At 35.5% G+C, this 22,942-nt stretch overlaps 2 protein-coding genes across 6 annotated transcripts in view; one reads left to right on the top strand and one right to left on the bottom strand.

The window, feature by feature from the left end:
• Window positions 1–4,290, top strand: part of CLGN (calmegin) — a 32,633-nt gene extending 28,343 nt beyond the window's left edge. For both annotated transcript variants that reach the window (XM_011985616.1, XM_011985617.1), the window contains 4 exons: window positions 50–175; window positions 380–539; window positions 2,026–2,126; window positions 3,446–4,290. In XM_011985616.1, coding sequence (XP_011841006.1) covers window positions 50–175; window positions 380–539; window positions 2,026–2,126; window positions 3,446–3,526 — 468 coding nt within the window. In that variant the 3' untranslated portion in view covers window positions 3,527–4,290. The remainder of the gene's footprint in view (window positions 1–49; window positions 176–379; window positions 540–2,025; window positions 2,127–3,445) is intronic.
• A 5,896-nt stretch (window positions 4,291–10,186) lies between these two features.
• Window positions 10,187–22,942, bottom strand: part of SCOC (short coiled-coil protein) — a 124,917-nt gene continuing 112,161 nt past the window's right edge. For 2 of the 4 annotated variants that reach the window (XM_011985619.1, XM_011985618.1), the window contains 3 exons: window positions 13,545–13,616; window positions 13,085–13,168; window positions 10,187–11,781 (listed from right to left, as the gene is read on the bottom strand). In XM_011985619.1, the coding sequence (XP_011841009.1) occupies window positions 11,639–11,781; window positions 13,085–13,168; window positions 13,545–13,616 (299 nt within the window). In that variant the 3' untranslated portion in view covers window positions 10,187–11,638. The remainder of the gene's footprint in view (window positions 11,782–13,084; window positions 13,169–13,544; window positions 13,617–22,942) is intronic. The other 2 variants (XM_011985620.1, XM_011985621.1) reach the window with 2 other exon arrangements.

The raw sequence follows: 22,942 nt of genomic DNA on the forward strand, positions 1-22,942 counted from the left end.
AAAGGTTTGTAAAATTTGAATTGCATTTTTGTGCTTATCTCATCTATAGCCTGGTGTATTAAAACAGTTAGTGGCAGCTGCTGAAGGGCACCCATGGCTTTGGTTGATTTATCTCATAACAGCAGGAGTGCCAATAGCATTAATTACTTCATTTTGTTGGCCAAGAAAAGTAAAGGTAAAGAAAATTGATTTCCTTCAACTTTTTCCCCAAATTTCTTATTGTTTAGGAGTTCTATAAATTGAGCAAGTGATTCTTAAAAGTAATAAACTAAATGTCTCATAAGTTTTACTTTCATTATGTATGTTATCAATTATTGCAAAAAAAAAAATTTTTCAAAATAGCACTCTGCCTTTAGTAAAAATATGTTAACTACCACAGAAGAAATATAAAGATACAGAGTATAAAAAAACCGACATATGTATACCACAAACAAAAGGAATACTAGAGCAAGAAGGAAAGGAAGAGAAAGCAGCCCTGGAAAAACCGATGGACCTGGAAGAGGAAAAAAAGCAAAGTGATGGTGAAATGCTTGAAAAAGGTAAGACAATGAGAGTGATTTATAATGGAGACCCTGGGTAAAGCTCATAAAACAGTATATTGCCTTGAAATAACTAGGTGTTACACTTGTTTATTATCAAGTTTATACATCTGAATCTCCCAAGAATATGTGACTGTGGCAAGAAGGAGTAATAGTCATCTGAGCAGTCACCCTGTTTATAGTTTTTGTGTTCTAGGAAGAAGGAGATTTAAATAGTGTTCAGTTGCTTCATAGCCTAGCAGTTATGAATCCCATAGGCCATAGCTTTTTGCAAGGATGTTTCTTGGCTCTGGGAGTGTAGAAGATGAGATGGAGGGTGATAAAGGTTATATATAATGGCTTCTATAGAAAAGAAATAGATATAAAGCAGGTGATTGCAGCAACAAAATCAACACCAAGTCTTCCAATGGCTATTGTTAATCAGATGCTTACCATATAGAATAAATAATTTAATTAATTTTCTGAAAGGATTGCTGAACCTATATCCCCTTCCCATCCTATATTAAACTCTTGAAGATGTTAGAACTGAAGTCACCATTTGGTGGCTCTCCACTGAGACCTCCTTACATGAGGTAAAAATAAAACTATTGATTTGCCCAGTGTCCCAAGTCAAATGTCTTGAAGCACAATGTTTAACTCACTTGATGAAACAGTTGACTTAAAAACACATGTGTGTCTATTTTTTTAAGAGAGAGTGTATATATACACACATATACATGTATAAATGCATGTACATGTATTTATTAGGATGGGTATCTAAAACAACAAATACTTCAGGTTGTAAGTTTTCAGCCTTATTTTTGTAACTTCTTAGTGCTGAGTATATTCATGTCTGGATCAACCTTATTTAGAGGACATTTAAGTATCAGAAGGGCCTGCTTGTATAAAGGTACTTTCACCTATACATGTAGTCCCACACTGGAACTACATGGAAGAAGTCAGAGTTATTTTTCAACTTCCCTTTCCCCAAAGCCCATTCTTGGTGGGGTAGGAGTTTTTACTTTATATAGCTCCTAGGACATGCTTAATATCTTTTGGTTAACAATGATGACAAAAGTTGGAGGTTCTGCTAAATGGAATCCTAAGGAGGGTCAGTAACTGAAAAAATGCCTGATAATGTCCACAGAGAACAAACATAAGTAAATAACATATTGAAGATTAAAAGATCACCAAAAATTAAAGGAAGTATTTCCCGAGACAGGAACACAGGAAAGATGATTACTTTTTGGTTTTCATATTACATACAGATTGAATGCTTAAGAAGTTTTTAAAACTTGTCCCCCAACTCAAATATGATGATTCATTTATAAAATATGACAATATAATGAGTATTTATAATTTTTAAAATTTTGAATGGAAGAAGTTTCTTCTAAATCTTGGAATAAATCTTGGAATTTAAATAAATCCCCTTTATTGTACTTAATACTTTTCAGTAGCAAAATTCTAATTTACTGAGTCTTTGCTTTTAATAAAATCTGTATTCTAGAAGAGGAAAGTGAACCTGAGGAAAAGAGTGAAGAAGAAATCGAAATCATAGAAGGGCAAGAAGAACGTAATAAATCAAATAAGTCTGGATCAGAGGATGAGGTAACAGAAAATAAACTGGTTTCTATGTATAGTTGTTATCCATAAAAAGTTCTTTCAATAAAAGCACCAATCTGGTTTATGAAAGAATTTTTGCCATATTTCTCTCAGCTTTTATAAGAGCCTCTATATTGTTTTTAAAACATATCCATAAGGAAGGAAAGACAAATACTATAATTTATATTGTCTCAATGCCTAGTAAAACAGTATAGAGCAAGCCTGTGACGTACAAAATATGAAGATAGAATACATGTATCCAAAATGATGACTTTCTCATTGAAATTCTATTGAAAAGCATAATAAACACATTGTTTGAATATTTAAAAGATAATTATCATTATAATTTTTATAGCTGTTGTAAAACATCCTTAATGTCTCAACATTTTACTCTCATGTTTTGAAATATTCATTCACTGGGTAGTTGAGTACTATCTGCCTGATAGGGTATTTTTCTCAAATCTTTAATGAATTTCCCCCACCCCCATCAGTCTACCCTGTTTGGTGTCCTGATATAAAATGGAACTTTGCACAATGCTTTTTTTTTTTTTTTGTAAGTTATTATGGAATGAGAAATCCAGAGTATAATTAGAGCCAGAGCTTTCTTTTTTCTTTTTCTTTTTTTTAACCCAGCATAAACCAAAAACCAGTTTTCTCTGGCCCTTAAAGAGCTGCATAGCCTTACCACACAGAGTCACCATGCTAACATATTACATTCCAACTACGTAGGTAGGATAAAAGTACAGTTCTGCCTGCTGTTGCATGTGATTAAATTTTGTATTTTATCTATTTGAAGAAATCTTCCAAATAAATTTGCAGTTATTGTTAAGTCTTTCCTAATGTTCAATCAGTACACATACTGGCTGCTGGTCTTCCTGCCCTCTGAGTTTTTATAGGGACTTTGGGGACCATTATCTAGTATGAATATCCATATTTAGGGAGACCTAGGTGAAGACAATTTCTTCCAGAGCCAAGGTTTAAATAATCATTGTTTCTGCTGTGACTTTCTTAAAATAATACCTGCAGTCATTTACTTGAATATGTATTCTATTTACATTTATGTTACAAAATACTTTGTGTACCTTCAAAAATATCTTAATTACATCTCTCAGTCTTTCTGTCTTTTTATGTGTATGTCTCAGTGAGCTAGAATACATTGATTTTTGTATAGCCTTGAGAAATAACTATAACTTTATTTCATATAATACCTTCATCATAGCACTTGATAGCACATATATTTTAGAGAATAATAAATCTATTGTTTACTACTATCTACTAGTTACTTGTTATACTAAAAGAAACCTTTTTGTAATTATTTTTTCTAGATGAAAGAAGCAGATGAGAGCACAGGATCTGGAGATGGGCCAATGAAGTCAGTACGCAAAAGAAGAGTACGAAAGGACTAAACTAGATTCAAGTATTTTTAATTCCTGAGAGGGATGTTTGGCATTCTAAAATCAGCATGCCAGACTTGAACTTTAATCAATCTATGCACATCCTGTTTCTAATATCTAGCAACATTTTTCTTTCAGACATTTATTTTAGTCCTTCATTTCAGAGGGAAAAAAAAGCATCTTTGAAGTTACCTGGTCTTTGAATTTAGAATAAAAGTGGCACATTACATATCGGATCTAAGAGATTAATACCATTAGAAGTTACACAGTTTTAGTTGTTTGGAGATAGTTTTGGTTTGTACAGAACAAAATAATATGTAGCAGCTTCATTGCTATTGGAAAAAATCAGTTATTGGAATTTCCACTTAAATGGCTATACAATATAACTGGTAGTTCTGTAATAAAAATGAGCATGTGTTCTGTTGTACAGAGCTAAATGCAATAAAGTTTCTGTATGGTTGTTTGATTCTATCAACAATTGAAAGTATTGTATATGACCCACATTTACCTAGTTTGTGTCAAATTATAGTTATGGTCAGTTGTTCGCTTAAATTATAGATTCCTTTAAAGAGGTGCTTTGTTCATAAAATCACTGGATTATATTGTAGCATATTTTACATTTGAATACAAAGATAATGGGTTTTATCAAAACAAAATGATGTACAGATTTTTTTCAAGTATTTATAGTTGCTTTATGCCAGAGTAGTTTAGCCCATTCACAAAATTTCTTATGCATACATTGCTATTGAAAATAAAATTTAAATATTTTTTCATCCTTAATACCCTATTTAACAGGTTATTGTTGGGGAGGCTTTATATTATTTTCCTTATTACTAAGAGATTCTAATGGCTGATTTCAATTCATCATGTTTTTATTTTTATTTTTTCTTGTTTCCAGTGGGGTTGGAATGCTTTTGTATTTTTATCTTTTTTCTTTTTTCCTGACAAGTTTCAGTCTATTTTAAGTCTGTCATCTCATCTATGAATAGCTTCAAAGCTGCCACTGAGGTGGACAGGAGCAACTATTATTACTGCTCTTCTTTTTAAATCAGTTACCATGTCACTGGACTATATTAAAATGGAGCTGTGTTGTTCCATTTAAAATATTTTATTTATGAAATTCTTATGTCTGGATAACAGGGTTAGACTCTTTGGAAGAGGATCTAAATCTTTGAGACCACAGAACTACTTGAATACTAACTACCTAGAGAATTTTCCACGTTAGGTACTATTTTGGATTCCTTCATAGACATACACATACCCCATCTTTGGGCAAGCCCTAAACTATTATAGGTTCCCATACAACTCCTTCCCCAGTAGGTAAATTTAGAACTTATGAATAAGGAAAATAAGTCTCTAGCTTCTGCTTTTACTGAAGGAAGCCAAACATAGCCACTAACACTATTCACTCCTTACTTCAAAGAGTGAATTGAGAAAGAAAATAAGTTATTTACTCCATTGTTATACTCTGAACTTCTATAAATTGGTGGTAGAAAATCTTAATACATAGTATTTAGTCATACTTTGTATTTATTTAATATGAACTGAACACATCTTGCAAGCATTCTCCCTCTCTAAGAGCTCACCTTGCATTTGGAGTGTAATAACCCTAGATGAGAATATTTCTGAAGGTAAACCACTACTTCAGGAGATAACTTCTTTTTTAATTTAATGAAAACCTTCTTGCCTGGGAAGATTCTTGCATGTGAACATTTTTATCTAAAGACTCTTTAAAGCTTGGTTTTGTTTTATTTTGTTTTGTTTTGTTTTGTTTACTTTCTTGGTTGCAGATTCATTTGTTTGGTTAAACTCCATAAGCTTGCAGTGGTAAAATTTGAGCAACTGAATTTGCCAAATCACTGCTAATTCCTGTGCACCTACTCCTTTGTGGATGTACCGTAACTGACAGGTTTAACAAAACTAAAACTCTAATGTGTAACCTGTACTATATCCATGCAATAGACAGTCTTTCTTAATAATCAAATGGCTTTTTCCTTTTACTCCCTAATCTGACTTTATTGTTCAAAATGACTTACATCTTATCCATAAAGGAGAGAAATAGTGTATTTTGTTTTTCTTTATTTTAGTTTGCCTTTTCAGAGGCTTTTTAAGTTGATCAGTGTAAAGTAACGTCCCTTTTCTTGAATATTTTTTACTGATGGTCTTGCTTCCATTAATCATTTCTCCACGAAAACATCATGTTTCTAGAATTAGTCTTTTTGAGCTATCAGACCACATTTGGAGGAGAAACATGATGGAACTGCTTACATGTTAAAATGAACCACTAGAAATGAATTTAATGTATTTTAAAATTTCAGAATTCTAGTCCCTAAATGGTTTTGTATTTGTATTCAGCAGAAACTATTCAGAATAGTTAAAACATAAATACATTACACTCTAGGAATCTGTGAACAATGTTTTGTTCTCTTTTCAATTGTGGCTATATGTTCTAACTTTAGCAGGATTTAAAGATTATAAGATGGCTAAAGTAAGATAATTAAATCTTTTATATGTGATTTATTAAAACATAAAAGAATTTCTGCATACATTTCAACAATTTCTTCCCCCTCAAAAGTATATAACTCCCATGTATTTCCATAGTATGAGAGCTGAGTTTTGGAAATAAAATTATCCCTTATTCTGAAAGGTCAGATATGAGGCAAATTGATGGGAAAGAGAATGCATGGAAAAGTAGGGTAGTTTTAGAGAAGATGGGCAACATGACAACTGGAAAAATGGGCTTTTACCACCCAACATAGTTATCACATATTTTGTGTTTGTTAAATGAATACTTTTTGGTAAAATTTGGGGGTGTTTCCAAGTTTTAATAGCACTTGATAAGCCATCTATAATGTATACATTTTAAAACAAGATACATTATAAAATTGATTACAATGAATGTACAACTTCAGCTTCTGTTGTCTCTCAACCCACCCTTTCATAGGTCCAAAGGCCAACGGCCAACATAAAGTCCTTGTTACAGTAAATGTGCCTTTTTTGTTTTGTTTTTGTTTTTTGAGGAGACAGAGTCTCACTCTGTCACTCAGGCTAGAGTGCAGTGGTACCGTAACTCACTGCAGCTTTGAACTCCTGGGCTCAAACAATCTTCCTACTTCAGTCTCCTGAGTAGCTGGGACTACAGGCAAGTACCACCATGCCTGGCTAATTAAAAAAAAATTTTTTTTTTGGAGAGACACGGTCTCACTATGTTGTTCAGGCTGGTCTCAAGATCCTAGGCTCAAGGAATCCCCTTGCTTTGGTGTCCCAAAGAGCTGGGAATACAGGTGTGAGCCACCACACCTAGCCTTGTAAATTTGTCTTTTAAATACCATTAATCTCTGATTTCAGTGAAATAAACTGCGGCTAGTTTTCTGATAAGAGTAAGAAGGAATTAAGTCTCTTCCAATTCTTAACCTTTCATATCTTCACATTATCTGTTCTTTCATGATTTACAAATGCTCTTAACAACTAATCCCTGGTATCCACTGGTAATAATTTTGGTTACATGCACATTGAAGAATCTGATGACAGCCACCACAGTGTTCAGGGAAAACCAAAATTTTTATTGGGCAAAGTAAAGAATGGCTTTACATTCTAAAGTTAAGATCAATTTCGCTTTTCTTTGGACCATAAAATTAATTTTAGATTTTATAATTCAACTATCATTTTTCGTTTACAAAAGGGACTAGATCACAGGGAATAGGGACAGGAATAGAGATACGATATTAACTGGTTGGAACTAAATGCATACATGATTTTGGTTACTTTTCTACAAAAGGTTTTGTTGCTACAATTCCATAACCAGAAATCTCTGAAAAGTGAAAGGTTTTTCCCAGCATTTTGGTAACAAAACTCACCTGGTAGCTGAGCCTGACTTTCTCAGCAAGATTTTATATATATATAGTCTTTCTTTATCCTACTTTAATACTCATTTTGCTGCAGAAATGTTAATATACTTAATTATACGTGTTGTGCCAAACCATATTGATGTCTGAGTCACAATATTTTATAAAATCTGAAAAACTCCAAATTCTAAAACATCTGGCCCTGCAAGTTTCAGACAAGGAACCGTGATTTGTAGTAACCTGCTGTGAGTCCAAAGGGAATATAAAGAGGACACATTTTGCATAGAATGGCAGTGTCAATATTGGGGAAATTCCTCCTGGGAAACAGTGGGGAAAATGGATGTCTTGAACTATTTGGGATGCTATAATAAAACATAGACTAGGTGGCTTGTAAACAACAAATGTATTTCTCAGTTTTGGAGGCTGGAAGTCTGAGATCAGCATTGAGGGCCCTCTCCCAGGATGCAGACTGCTGTCTTCTATGTGGCAGAAAGAGAAATCTCTGAGGTCTCTTTGCATAAGGACACAATCCCATTCACGAGGGCTTCACCCTCATTACCTAATTATCTCCCAAAGGCCCCACTTCCTAATCACCTTGGGGTTAGGATTTCAACCTAAGAATTTTGGGAGGACACATTCAGTCCATAACAAGGAGTATGCTGATTTTTCCCTACCAAATATTATTCTACCAGCATGTAAGCTAGAAAGTACTAAAGAAAAAACCATTCTGACACTTGTTAAAGCAGTAAAGAAGACTACTCAGGACTGTATGTGTTAAGACCATCATCCAATAAGGGAAAGAAACTGGGCTCAACTAATACAGCAAATACAGCTGAGGATTTATAGTCAATGAGCACTGATGAGGTCAGTGTATGGAAAATTACTAAGTGGAGACATCAAGAGTAGGATGATTCTTGCCAGAGACAGTCCAGGTTGATGATCATGTTACTGAGGATGGGATTCTCTCTAAACTGATTTAGCAGGATTTCTGCTAAAACTGGACTAGTGAAAAAGAAGGCTCAAAGGAGCCTGTCTAAAATTTGGTCGAGTCTTTTCCAGAAGCTGGACACAGTCCCTGTGCACACTGTGTGCCACTTATATTTCTAATGAAGAAATTATCCTGAAGTATTGCATAGCAAAAACTAAGTATATAGCATTAGCTTACCATTAACATGACAAGCAGTGGGGATATATTTTGACACCTACTAAGCTGATAGCTCTAGTTGGAAAAAGAATGTTAAATGAATTGGCTATTCCTTGCATTCAGCAAGGTATCAAAAAATTTTGACATTTTCATGCAGAGATGGAAGGGAACAGACCAAGTTCAGATACAAGGAACCTCACAAAAGTAAGCCAATTGTTTCTGAAGTCTGAATAGTAGCAAAGGTTCAAAATTATTTTTGAGGTGTGGGAGATTGGGGGAAAGCCCATGAAGACTTCTCTACCAATTGTTAAGCCAGAGGAACCCAGCCTTGCAGTGATGATCTGCATGTAACATTCCCAGTGCATCTTATTTTCAGTTGATCTCAAAATAGCCTCCATTAAAGAAAGGCAAAAATAATACATACTTTGAGAATTTGGTCAAAAGCTTGGTTGTGGTTCCGTGGCATATGAGTTTTTAAGAGACTCATATTCCCAAGAAACATGAGCTTGGCCTTAAAATGGGCACCAAGTTCACACCAGCAGGAAGTGGACTATCTTCACAATTCCCAGGGAGTGAACACCCAACCTCTACTTCCCAGGTAGCCATAGAAAATGGATAGGGAGTAAATTTCCAGAGGGGAAACCATGGAGTTCAATGAACAAGGGAGTCCCCTGCCAGGGATCAGAATCATAGTCGAATCAAAGTACTTCTCCACTACTAGGGACAAAATCTTCATACATCTCCCAGGAGCATTCCACAATTTTTGCATGTTTCCCTTTATTCCATTTTCCAAATTGAGACTTTTTATTTGGCCATCCTGTCCCCACTACATTATAAATGGGCAGCAGTAAGGGTGAGAGCAAATAATTTGTCTGTCAGTTTAGAGATTGTCAGACTGTTAGAAGCCACATCTAAAGGGATGGACTTTTAATAGAGATTGTGAGCTGAATCACTAGCTGGATGAAGAGGGATTACTCTCTGTGTAAGGGAAGATACTTAGCAGCACAAGAAGAGCTATGGCTGAGGCTGCTAGTGGCCACCAAAATCTTGTATTTATAGCTGGAATATGGCTTCCCAGCCATGGACTACATTTCTCAGCTCCTCTTGTATCTAGATGTAACTAAGTCTCCACACCACTGGAATGTAAGAAGATATATGAACCATTTCCAGGCACAGCCCATAAAACCTTGCATATGTACACTTCCATGCTCTTTTCCTGCAAATTAGATGAGTAATCACTAGAGTGACTTGAAAGCCATGATTTAAAATGGCAGCACCATCCTCAGCCAAAGTCCCTGAGTAACTGTGTGAACAAGGGCTGCTAGCCTGCAATGCTGACCTTGGAACCACTGGTTGGGAGAGAAACTTCTGTATTTATATTCTTTATCACTGGGTCTCTTGCTAAAGTAGCTTAGCCTACCCTAAAAAATACAACTTCCTTTTTCCCTGGAGATCTTGGATCCTTTGAGTGCTTTGCTTTTGTTCTCTAAATTAATGTTTAATATCTATGATATTTATATTGATAACCAGTTACAGTTTTATTAATAAAAATGTTATTCCCCTAAATAATCAGTAACTGTGTACTTAAATAAGATACACTATTCTGTGGCATTGAACAACCCTGGATACACCACTAAACCTAAATACCCCATTTACTTAGGTAACTATATCAAAACACACACAACCTCTGAAATAGCTTTTTATTAAACAGCAAAGCAGAACTGCAACACAATTTAAATGTCTGTAAATTAGGTCACAAAAGGGATGCAAAATGTTTGCAGTTTCACTATTATATATTCATACAGCTAAAGTCATTCATCAACTCTTACACCAATACATAAGATTATTCCATGATTAAAAGTAGCCCAAATCTAATAACCATAAGCTATATTAGTGGATCTCTTTTCATATTATAAGATTTTAGCATTACTTCCATTATTGATTTCCTTACCAAATGGAATCTACAAGCTAAATTTTTAAAAATTGTTAAAGGATGACTAAAACTCTTCAAACCCAGTAGCAGGGTTTACAGAAAATTCTAGAACAAGTGAGATAAAATACTGAGCAAGATAATAAGTATACATGTAAAACTCCCATTTTATTCACTATTCTAATACTAACACACTGTTACGGAATTTTGCAAAAGTTGACCTGCTGGGTACGAATCAACTTAGAGACCAAACTCTTTGTAACTGTTTTCATCCAGATGTGGCTTACACAAGGGTAGTCAAACTTAATTATATATATTTCCCAAAAGATCTACTCTGTGCCAGAGAAAACACAAATCTGGAGTGAAAATATTTGAAGTTGGTTACTACTGTTTACCAAGTACTTTTCCACCCTATTTCCATTTTTCCTCAAAATTTTCTATTTTAAACATACACATGACCAGAAATTATATATTTTCAGATAATACAAAATGAGTTATTTTGTGCAAAAAGAAGTTTTTAACAACAAATATTCTCAAGTGAATTCAGTTTCAAAGAAAAACCTTCATTTTTAGCCTCCATCTATTTCCAATTAATTAAAGAGACACTAGCATTCCTATCTTAATACTAAATACACAAATGACAAACCCTAGCTGAGACAGTATCTTATTTTGGTTAAGTTTCAACAATGAAAATACAGGTTACTCTCAGAGATGATTAACTATTAAAATTACTTTTACAAATGTGACACCAATTTTTTTCCTTAAGGGAAGGGAAATAGGAAGGAAGAGGCAAATGGAAAAGAGGCACAAGATGGTGGACAGGGTACATAAAGCTGTGCATTCAGTACATGATTTTGGTCACTTTTTCACAACATGGTGGTTATTTTCTTCTATATCTTACTAATCCTATAATAAAAGACAGTGCTAAACCTACAAATTCGATAAAACATTCATCTTTTAAGTTTCATAAATATATGCAATTCTAATTATAAAGTCTCTACAATACATTTGCACGTTTTCATAGACTAACATAATACACAAACTTATGGAAGCCTCCTGTTATTGTGTTATTTTTGTCTACATCTGACATTTTCTTCATAAATATTCAATGAAGCCACAAAGGTACTGTAACTTTTGGAATCTATCCAAGTTTTAAAGAAAAAATGATCAGCAGCAATTCCATAAAACAGAAGGGTGTCAATCCCTTACTTTCTTTTGCTTTTTGTGTCAGTTGTTTGAAAAACACTAGAAGCTGACATGAGGTTTTCTATATATTGTCCAAGAACTTGGTTTTCTGATTTTAGCTTCAGATTTTCTTCCTTAACTGCATCTACTCTTGCGGAGAGATCTTTATAAAAAATAAAAATGCCCATTATCAATATAACAAAGACAATGATTCCATATTACAAAATTCTTAGGATTCATTCTTAAAAGAGGTAACACAATCCTTAAATTTTAAGAATTCGGATTTTAGAGACAGCAAGGTAAACAAACTGAGTGCAAATTAGTAGACAAATTCCTAAAAATACTTCACATTAGGCTAAATGTTATTCTTTGTAAACAGCATTAATGTTGGGTAGTTAATTTTCAAAAAAGACTTTGTTTTTAAAATGTGAATTCTGGTTCACATTTTATGTCTTATCAACATAAAACCATAACATCTTTACTAGAAATGTTTAAGATATATATCAGGTTAACACAATTGAATTCATATACTGAATACAGGCAGTCAGTTTCCAAGCAACTGATCATCTTGTAACATTATCAAGACATTCAACACATGCAGTTCCTGATGATCATATAAGAAGTTAATTCTGGCTGGGCATGGTGGCTCATGCCTGTTATGCCAGCACTTTGGGAAGCCAAGGCGGGTGGATCATGAGGTCAGGAGTTTGAGACCAGCCTGGCCAACACAGTGAAACCCTGTCTCTACTAAAAATACAAAAAATTAGCCAGGTGTGGTGGCAGGCACCTGTAATCTCAGCTACTCAGGAGGCTGAGACAGGAGAATCGCTTGAACCCAGGAGGCAGAGGTTGCAGGGAGCCGAGATTGCGCCATTGCATTCCAACCTGAGCGACAGGAGTGAAACTCCATCTCAAAAAAAAAGAAAAAAAAAGAAAGAAAGAAAGCTAATAGGGAAGTCACAGGTGACTTTTATTAACTCTGTAAAATGTAAGTCAGTGGGAGGTTCTGAGTGACATGATCTGCTCACTGTGGCACCAAAAACACAACCTCTTAATTTCATTAAAACTCAAAAGATGTTTCAGTGTTAGTATTAATTTTATGCAAGACTTAGAAAATGAAAAAATTCAGGTAAATTCCTTTCTAATCTCCAAGGCTAATACATTGTTTCTACTTTAAAACAAGCTTTATTAAAGCGGACTTAGTAACACATTGTGGGGACTTAAAAGGGAGTCTCACACTAGCCAGCATTATGTTAGGCTTTAAAGAGGGAAGCATAATAACACCATTTGACTTGACTGAAGTGTATCTGTTCTTTAAACTACCAAAGCAGGAAGATCATATATATATAAACTTTGAAGTTCATTCTTTTAAAAAATTATACATTCTAACAAAATTTAGCAATATAAATGCTTACAAGTTCAATTAATTGGCTGTCATTCAAATAAACTACAAAATGCAAGCTAACCTTCAAGTGTGTGTTGGAGTTCCAACACTTGATTAATAAGTCTTGTTTTTTCCTCCAGTTCCACCTGATTTTCAGCATCAACTGCTGTAATATAAAGGTTCAAATTTACTATTAATTAACATTAGGTACTATTTGTGTAGAGTAGCACTTAAAAATCTGCAAAATGTTTTATATTCATTCTTACTTGACTTATACAAGAGCCCTGTGAAATAAAATGTCGCATCCCCAAACTGCAGATAAGGACACCAAGGTAAAGAAGATAAAAATAACTTGCCAACCTCTCATAGCTAAGGAATGAAAGCTGCTTTGGTTGGTCCTTTCTGACACTAGATGAGATATAAATAAGGAATTAGCCAAGATCCAACTCTTCTAAACATTTTTTCTCTGCCCTTTCCATTGCTTAATAAAGCAAAACATCCACAAAACCAGGAGTATACAAAAAAGAAAATGAAGAACATACCATCCATGTCAGCATTCATCATCTTGGGCAACAAACTTTTGTGCCTTGGATACAAAATCCTTGATGAATGGTCTACAATAAGAAAAATTTAGAAATATAGATACAGCAATAAAATATAAGCCTATTTTTCAAAGGAGGATGATTTTGTTAAATATGACATAGCAGGACTTTTCATATGCTTTACTATTTTTAAGAATAAAATAAATGCCTAATAGGTAAATAAGCAAAGGATATAAATAGTTTGAGTGAGAGAAAATGTTAAGCTTCTTGATAATCAAAAAATACATAAATACCACCATATAATTATTATTTTTTAAAGGAGGTAATGATCAGAAAAACAAATACACAAACATTGGACACAACTTTTAAATATGTACTCTTTTTGGAAAGCAATATGATAATAAGATTCATAAAAACATTTAAATATTTTTTAACTAAGTATTTTATTCTTGGAAATTTAGGCTAAGGACAATAATGCAAAGAAAGTTATATACATAAAAATCACTTCAATCTTATTTACAACCAAGTCTCAGAAACAACATAACTGCCCACTCAAAGTCTGGTAAATTACAGTTGTGATTTTCTTTTTAAGAAGATATATTTTTATTTATTTATTTATTTAGAAATGGGTGTCTCACTATGTTGCCCAGTCTGTATTAAACTCCCGGACTCAAGCAATCCTCCCTCCTCAGCCTCCTGAGTATAGTTATAATTTCTAATAGAGTGGCTACTGAAAATAATTATGACTATAGTACATGAAACAATGTGTATAAAATTGTATATTCACTGATGTAAATTATATGAAATATACATAAATATGCATAAAAAACATGAAAATGAAAAAATGCTCTGATATTAAGGATGATAGTATGGATGAGGACAAAATTTTCAAATATTCTTCATTAAAGTACTGCTTTACATACACTTTAATATTTTACAAATAAAATTCAAAAGAAAAATTACTATTTAGACCATCTAAAATAGTAATATGGAATAAATGAAAAAATGTCCATTCATCAGCTCCTAGTCAGGGTAAAATCAAAACAGACTAATCAGGATGTAAATAAGTAAATAAATACTAACATTTTATTATTCCAATAAAGACTTCTAAATATTAGAACAAAAAATTTCTATAAAACATGTTCTGCTCCATTGCTAACAATCATTTCATTCAATGTGTTCAAAATATAGTAAATAATGTTACCAGATTATCACTGAAAACAGATTTGTTACCCAATCTAATCTACTACATTGAAGCGACCTAGACTTGTCAGTGTTATTCTTTCAACAAGTATTTATTGAATATCTTCTATGCCCAAGGCATTGTTATGCCTCCATATCTTAAACAGTAGAAAGCAGACCTATTAAATAAGGATATCTACATACTAGAACTAGAATCACAATAAAGAGGTATCAGTGTATTACACATTCTCTCACAGCTTCTGTTAATACAAATCTTGTTATACTACAGATACTAACATGAAATTTGAAAATGCCCAGTGAACATCTACATAAATCTTGTTACATTTCAGATACTAACATGAACTTCAAATTAAAGTGCCCAGTGTACATATACACAAACTTCAAGTTTATAGTTCAAGTAAGATAGCACTCACTAGTCTAGAAAAAAATATGTAGGGCTGGGTGCAGTGGCTCATGCCTGTAATCCCAGCACTTTGGGAGGCCAAGGCGGGCAGATCATGAGGTCAGAAGATCGAGACCATCCTGGCTAACATGGTGAAACCCCATCTCTACTAAAAATACAAAATAAAATTAGCTGGGCATGGTGGTAGGCGCCTGTAGTCCCAGCTACTCAGGAGGCTGAGGCAGGAGAATGGCGTGAACCTCGGAGGCGGAGCTTGCAGATCACACCACTGCACTCCAGCCTGGGCGACAGAGCGAGACTCGTCTCAAAAAAAAAAAAAAAGAAAAAAATATGTAATATCCCTTGCATAACATTTATTAAATAATTAACTACAAATGGTATACCATTAATGATGCTGAATAAAGCGACTCCAAGTCTTCTAGCATCTTTCCCCTTATCTAAAACCGCACTTAAAGTTGCTCTGCCTGACCTCTTTCTCACATGGTTTCTCAGGTTCTCTGCATTTCAGATTATTAAAATGTTTCCAATAATTCTTTTTTTAAAAGTTATTCGACCTACTGTAGTATTTAAAGACCACACTCCAAAAACTATTCCTCTCCATTGAATCAACATGTCTCTTATAATTGAAGAGGAAGAGTGTTAGTGAAAACTTGATTTGACATTTCCCTGACAGAGAAGGACACTTGTAACCAGGTGCTCCAGTCACTCTCTTTTCATACCATTTCAACCACTGATCTGGCTGAAAGAAGTCTGAGTGAGATGAGAGAGGCAACAACCAAAAGCAAAAGTGATCGTGGGAGTGCTCAGCAGGAGTAAGCTGCAATTTGGCAACTGTATTTGCTAAATAATAAATTAAAGGTGCTTCAAATTTCTCATATCCAACGCTTTTAAGGCTACGGCTGGAACATATTTTCATGATAGCTAAGAAGAGTTATAAGATATACAAGCCAAAGCAACAGATAATCAGAGAATGACACAGCTGATTTTGAAGTCAGATATAATAGAGTGATTGGGAAGTCTTCTTTTGCTTATGTTTCAGACTAATATTTAAATTAAACCAAAAAGTTTGCAAAAGCACAAGTGTTCCAAACTCACCAATATAAGAGGTAAAGAAAAAGAAGCCAGTTTCTGAAATTCTGACCACATATAATCCAAACAATAGAAAACCTATGCGTGGTTTAGCAACAGTGACTTCATCTTAAAAAGTGAAAGAAAATAAAAAGCAGAAAAACAGGGTGGAGAGGGCTTATTAAAGGAAAAATTACTCTCACACTCAAGATTGGGGCAAAGGCAGGAGCACAAAAGTAATGCCACAAGAACAGTGCTATAGGATACACAACGCGAGACAGTAAAATTCACACCACAGTCTATGTAAGATTGCACCCCAAGTGTTGTACAGTGCAAAACCTGCCCACTGTATCTGGCAGCCCTGGGCATAAGGGCATTACTCTTTAGTACAGTGGACCACAGCATTACCTGCTGCCTCTCCACAACAAAAGAACAAGAAGCAATTGTATTTTATTGCGATGAGATCAAATAGACCCACCTCAAAATGCTACTATTGTATTAATATATATTCAAAGTCTTTCAGTAGATTTAGGGCAATAAACTGATTTGTTTTACATATGAGATCAAAAGACTTGCTGAGTTCTTTATGTCAAAGTATTTTAGCCACGGATTTTTTCTTTTAAAATAGTATTGATCCTCAAACTGCCCAAAGTCTACATTTAACACAGTACTACATCATAATAGGTACTTAATACTGAGTTTTTCAACTTTTTCAACTATAAAATCCTTTTTTACCTATAGTTGCTATATCAATCTAATTCCATGTCAAATATGCTCTTAAAAGTTCACTTTCAACTCCTTCTACTCCTACATATAAACACAAATCTGATGAAAAACGAGAAAATTCAGACCAAGTCTGCTGAAGCATGGGAACACTGAAATGAATTTGGGGTGCTGAGGCTGCCGTGCCTATCCTAAATCACCTTAACCCAGAAATGGATATGGTTCGCTGAGATTCTTCAGCTCTGATGTATGCCTAGGTCAGACCTTTTAAAGGTTTCTCAAAAATCACAGTAAATTTGGGTATCTAGCCTTGGTTAGTGGAACGCAATCTAGAATTATTTTTTGATTATTTAAGTCCAGGAGGCAGAACGCAGAGAGAATGCAAACCAGGAAATGTGGCAAACATTAGGACAAGATGCATTTAATTAAATAATTTTTGCCATGCACACACACCTGTGACCAAAGACGAGCATCTTACCAAATATTCCCCTATCTTCTTTTATAGTATCTCTAATAGTATACAATATCCACAATATCACTCTCCTCGAGAGGCAGTTTGGCACGATGATTAACAACATGAACTCAGATTACCTGGATTCAAATCCTAGCTCTGCAACTTATAAGCTCTGGAACCTTGGGCAAGGTTAACACCTCAGCCTTAAGTTTCCTCATTGGTAAAATGCAGATAATAACCATACGTATCTCATGGGTTTGTTGTGAGAATGAGTGGATACAAGGTGTTTGCAACAGTACCTAGTACATAGTAGGGATTCAATAAACGTCTGCTATTATCTTCTCTACCTTTTAGCTCTCATTTGGGCAACAAAAAGAATTTCAAGAAAACCATCTGGTCCAGCTGCTTCATTTTACAGATAAATCAAGGCCAAAGACAACAATGGCTTACTGAAGACCAGAGAAGTAGTCAGCAACAGGGCCAAGACTTCAACAAATGCCCAAGTGTTTTTTCCACCATTCCACCACAGCTGTTGTCACATCTGAGACTGCAGATTTTGAGACCTTTTTCTAATATCCGTCCATCTTCAGTCACTCAACTTTTCTGCATCTAAAATTGATTTCACCATCTGTCATACTAGAGAACTAGCAAGACTGCTAAAATAGTATCTTCGTGCATTAATGTGCTAAATGCTTTGCATATGTTATTTCATCAAATCAACAGAAGGAAATTGCAATTTACAGATACGGACACTAAATTTCAGAAAGGCTATATATCTTTCACAAAGGCTGTTTCAGAGGTTTCACAGCCAATGTCTCTACCAAGAATTTGAACCCAGGTCTAACTTCACCGTCCACGCTTTTTCCATTATGCAATGGAAGAAACTTTAATATGGCCCTAATCTTAAGTTTGCCAAACATTTTGCTACCACTGATGTCAAACTCCTCTGAAATCTTTACTAACCAAATCAAGATAAACCCCATTCCCTTTAGGCTACGTCAACTTCAATATAATTTGTCTGTTCAGCTCTGTTCAAGTTCTGCTTTGACTTGTCCTGGTTAAATAATCCAGTTTTTCCACAAGATCAAGGAATTGTTTGGCCAAATGAGGATGTAAACGGAAGCTGTACTCTTAAGAGGATGGCTAGCTACACTGATTTTAATCAGGGATACAGGTACCAGAATACATGGGCATAGCTTTGGGTCCTGGGGCATAGACAGCGTGTTGGGAACACCTGGAATGGCATCTGTCCTTATTGTTGCGTAATAGTCTGAGGTTGACACATTGTATAACAGAAGCCTTGCCTTTCAGGAATGTATCCTCTTTCTCCTTTCCAAACCTTACTTCCCAAAACTTGTTCAGCAGGACTCTGGGGAGAAGACGATTCACCAACAAACCCAGGTGCCGCTTTCGCCGCCTGGAAAGACGTTCCAATCCTTATTTTACGGCTCACTAGGCTCCTTCCCCACCTTGGCCTCCCCTCCCAACTCTCAGGCTCTTGCAGAGCAGCCACGGGCAGGTCCAGGCGAGCCAGGTCCCATTCCACCCAAACGCCCCTCCCGCAGTCCAATTCCAGAGCTGGGGGCTGCAAAGCGGCTCCCGACCCAGGAGCTGCGGGGAGAAACCTGCACGATGTCTGCGTCAGGGACCGCGAGAGGCCCTTCTCCCAAAGAACGCCTGGGCCTGACAACGAAAACAGGAGAAAAAGAGGTTGCGCAGGGGTTCTGCAGGGAGCCAGGCCTCCGCCGCCCACCAGACGCCCAGGCCCAAGACCGCTCCTCCCGGGCCCCCGGTGCGCATGGCCGCGTCCAGCCCGCCCCGCCCTCCAGGCCCTCGGAGGTACCGAGGGTGTAGGTCTAGTCGCCTGGGGCCAAGCCCTCTGCTGCCCAGGACGGCCCTCACCTTCCGCTCGAGGCGCCGGGAGAGGGAGGGATCAAGCAGACACCTCAGGCCGGGACACTTGAACCAACTGACGCCGGCAGCTCCGCCCACTCCGCCCACAGAATGTGCGTGAGAAGAATCCCGCCCCGTCCCGGCACCCCGCCCGCCAATCACGACTCGAGGAAGCACGCCTGCGCATTAGCTGCCCACCGCCCCCAAGTCGTCCAATCTCAAAGCACCGGGATCCAGCTTTGCCGTCACAAAAGGACACTGACATCCAATCAGGATTGAGGTCTCTGTGGGCGGGACCTGGAAGAGCGACAGCCAATGACAGTAAAGAAGGAAGCTACACCGCCCTGGTGAAGTGGCTCATCGTGTCTCTTAGGAAACCTTGAGAATTGGAGTGAGAATCCCAGTGTGGAAAATCAGGAGAGAGGTTGGTATGAGCGACAGGGAAGTCATTCAAGTTCAAGAAAAGAGCGTTTGCGAACCGAGCAGAGAAAGTCAATGCGATACCGTGGTTCCTCAATTCTAAAAGCAGACTTTTTCATATTTTTCTTATTTCCGAAATCGGAAAGCTTATAGTTGCGCTAGTGGAATGTTCCTCTCCTCACGCCCCTCCTCCCAAACTATTATTAAATCTGTAGTGCGTGGCAACTTAATATTTTAGAATTGAGAAAATACCCTAGTGGTACTGAGGCATAGCATTTTTGCTCACCTTACCCCGTTGGAGCCTCACAGCAACCCACAGAAAGGAACTGAAGCCTGAGCGTGAATAGGTTTCTTGCTCAAGGTCACACATACGGTATCAAGTGTAGAGTGTTCTTCGTGACACTGCTCATCGTAATCTAGCACTTGACACAAAGAGGCATCCTGCTTTAATATTCGTTGAGTACAAAGCAGACATCCACAGCAATGCATTATTTTGGCTTTGGCACAGTCTCCTGAACTGTAGAGACAAGCCTTATGTCTCCCTGTTTCTTGACTTTTTACTTCTGGCACAGTTTGCTGACACATCGCCTTAATCATTTTAAGAGCTATATAAAGAGATCTTCCATTCACTGTTTTGAGAACTGTACATTTGGCTGAGATTACAATACTCAATTTGAGGACATTTACTAGAATGCAGTGTAGGAGCTAAATAAATGAAAAAACTCCAACATAAATCTAATAGGAGTGCCAAAAAAGAGACACTAGAGAGAATAGATGCAGGCAGTATTCAAAGAGTAATAACTAAGAACTTTCCAAGATTGTGGATTATTTGAATTTTCAGTTTCAAGAAATACTTATTCTTGAGCAGGATTGATATAAAGAATTATCTGCAATGGTGAAATTGCAGGCCACCAAAGATCAAGAGAAACTATTAAAGCAACTTTTTGCTAGAATAATATTTTTAAATGTTTTTAATTGTAGTGAAATATACATAGAATAAAATTTACCATCTTAACCATTTGTAACTTAGTAGTATCAGATACATTCCACATCGTTGTTCAACCAATCTCCGGAACCAATCTCTCTTTTCATCTTGCCAAACTAAAACTCTATACCTATTAAACAGCAACTCTCCATTTCCTACTCCCCTCATCCTCTGGCAGTAATCATCTTACTTTCTGTTTATCAGTTTGACTACTCTAGGTACCTCACGTGAGTGGAATGATACAGAATTTGCCCTTTTGTGACTGGTTTATTTCATTTAGCATAATGCCTCAGGGTTCATCCATGTTATAGTATATTGCAGAACTTCCTTTTTAAGGCTGAATAGTTCTATATATCATTTATTATGTGTATTATACCACATTTTGTTTATTCATCTATCAGTGGACACTTAGGTTGCTTCCTCCTTTTGGCTATTGTGAATAATACTGCTGTGGACATGGGTGTGCAAATGTCTCTTTGAGACCCTCTTTTCAGTTCTTTTGGATATACACCTAGAAGTGTGCATTAATTTGTGCTGAATCATATGGTAATTCTATTTTAAAGCAACTTTTTAAAAACGGGTATTGACATAAGAATAGACAAAAAGAAAATTAGAAAAAACAAAAAGGATACCTGGAATTTGGTATATAATAAAGATGTCTGGTGAGGAATAACTGTTTCTAAGGTTGTGGGAAAAAACTATTATTCATTACTTGGGAATGTAAATTAGTACAGTAACTGTTCATAGGATATAGAAGACACAAATTTTATTGGTTCTAGTTAAATTGGCTATTTATATAAAAATAAGAAATTCGATCCTGATACAACAGAAATAAAACTAAATTCCAAATGAAATAATGACCCAAAATGTGAGAAACAAAACTCTAAACTTTTAGAAGAAAAGCATATGTCTTTATGATATCACCATAGGGAAGAAACAGCATGATTCATTAAGGAAAGATGTAAAATATTATTTTAAAATTTAGAAGTTTTACAAACAGAAGAGAAGCCATCTCTAATCAAGTTAAAAACAAGCCACAGGTTGGTAGAATATAGTAAAACTCTGAAAATATAAAGAATTCAGACACATCAATAAGAAAAAGACAACTCAAGATAAATATATTCAAATAACATAAGTAGGCCACTTACAGAAGAGGAAAACTCAATGGCCAGAAAGATTTTTTTAAAAATGTTTACCTTCACTAATAATTAGGTAAAATAACATTAAAACAATTAGATAAAGGGGCATATTCATCAAGAAGACGCAAAATCCTAACCACAGTGCTAAAAAATAGCAATGAATGAAAAATTAATTGAATTCAAACAGTTCATTACTTCCTGCTCTGCAATTTGTAAAACAAGTATACAGAAAATCTAAGTATACAGAACTCAGGTCCCAAACTTTTCAGTATATTAGAATCACCTGGGAATCTTTTAATTATTCTAGTGAACAGACCACACCTCAAAGTAAATTACAATCTTAAGGAGTGAGATACAGGCATTAGTGTTTTTGAAAGCTAAGAAGCTGATTTTGAAAAAAGGCTGGCAAATTTCTGAACTATTGATATAGAAGACCTGAACAATCCTATCAGCCAACTTGACCTAATGGACGTTTGTAGAACATTCCACCCAATAACTGAAGAACACACTTTCTTTAATAGACTCCACTGTGTATCATCAAACAAATCTCAGCAAATTTAAAATAATTGAAATAATAAAAATTATTGTCTCTACCCAGAAAGGAATTAAGCTAGAAATCAGTAACAGAAAGATATTTGTAAATCCCCAAATAGTTAGAAATCTAACTATGTACTTCTAAACAAACCATGGGTCACAGGGGAAGTCACACACAAAAAAATTAGAAAGTAATTTTAAACTAAAATGTAAACATATCAAAAGTTGTGGGATGCAGCTAAAGTAGTGCTTAGAGGGAATTTTTTTTTTTTTTTTTTTTTTACCATTAAATGCTTATATGAGAAAAAAAGGTTCCAAATCCAGAATCTAAGCATTCATTTTAAGATATTAGGAAAAGAAAAATAAATTAAACTCAAAGCAAGCACATGGGAGAAAATAATATAGAGCAAAAAATCAATCCTATTGAAAATCATAAAACAATAGAAAAAATAGTAAAACAAAAAGGCGGTTCTTTTAAAGGAATAATAAATGTTAAAACTGTAGGCAGACTTATCCAGGAAAAAAAAAGGAGAGGGGCACCACAAATAACCAATATCAAGAATAAAAGCAGGGACA

The sequence above is a fragment of the Mandrillus leucophaeus genome, unplaced genomic scaffold (assembly GCF_000951045.1).
Source record: "Mandrillus leucophaeus isolate KB7577 unplaced genomic scaffold, Mleu.le_1.0 Scaffold289, whole genome shotgun sequence".
Lineage (NCBI taxonomy): Eukaryota > Metazoa > Chordata > Mammalia > Primates > Cercopithecidae > Mandrillus > Mandrillus leucophaeus.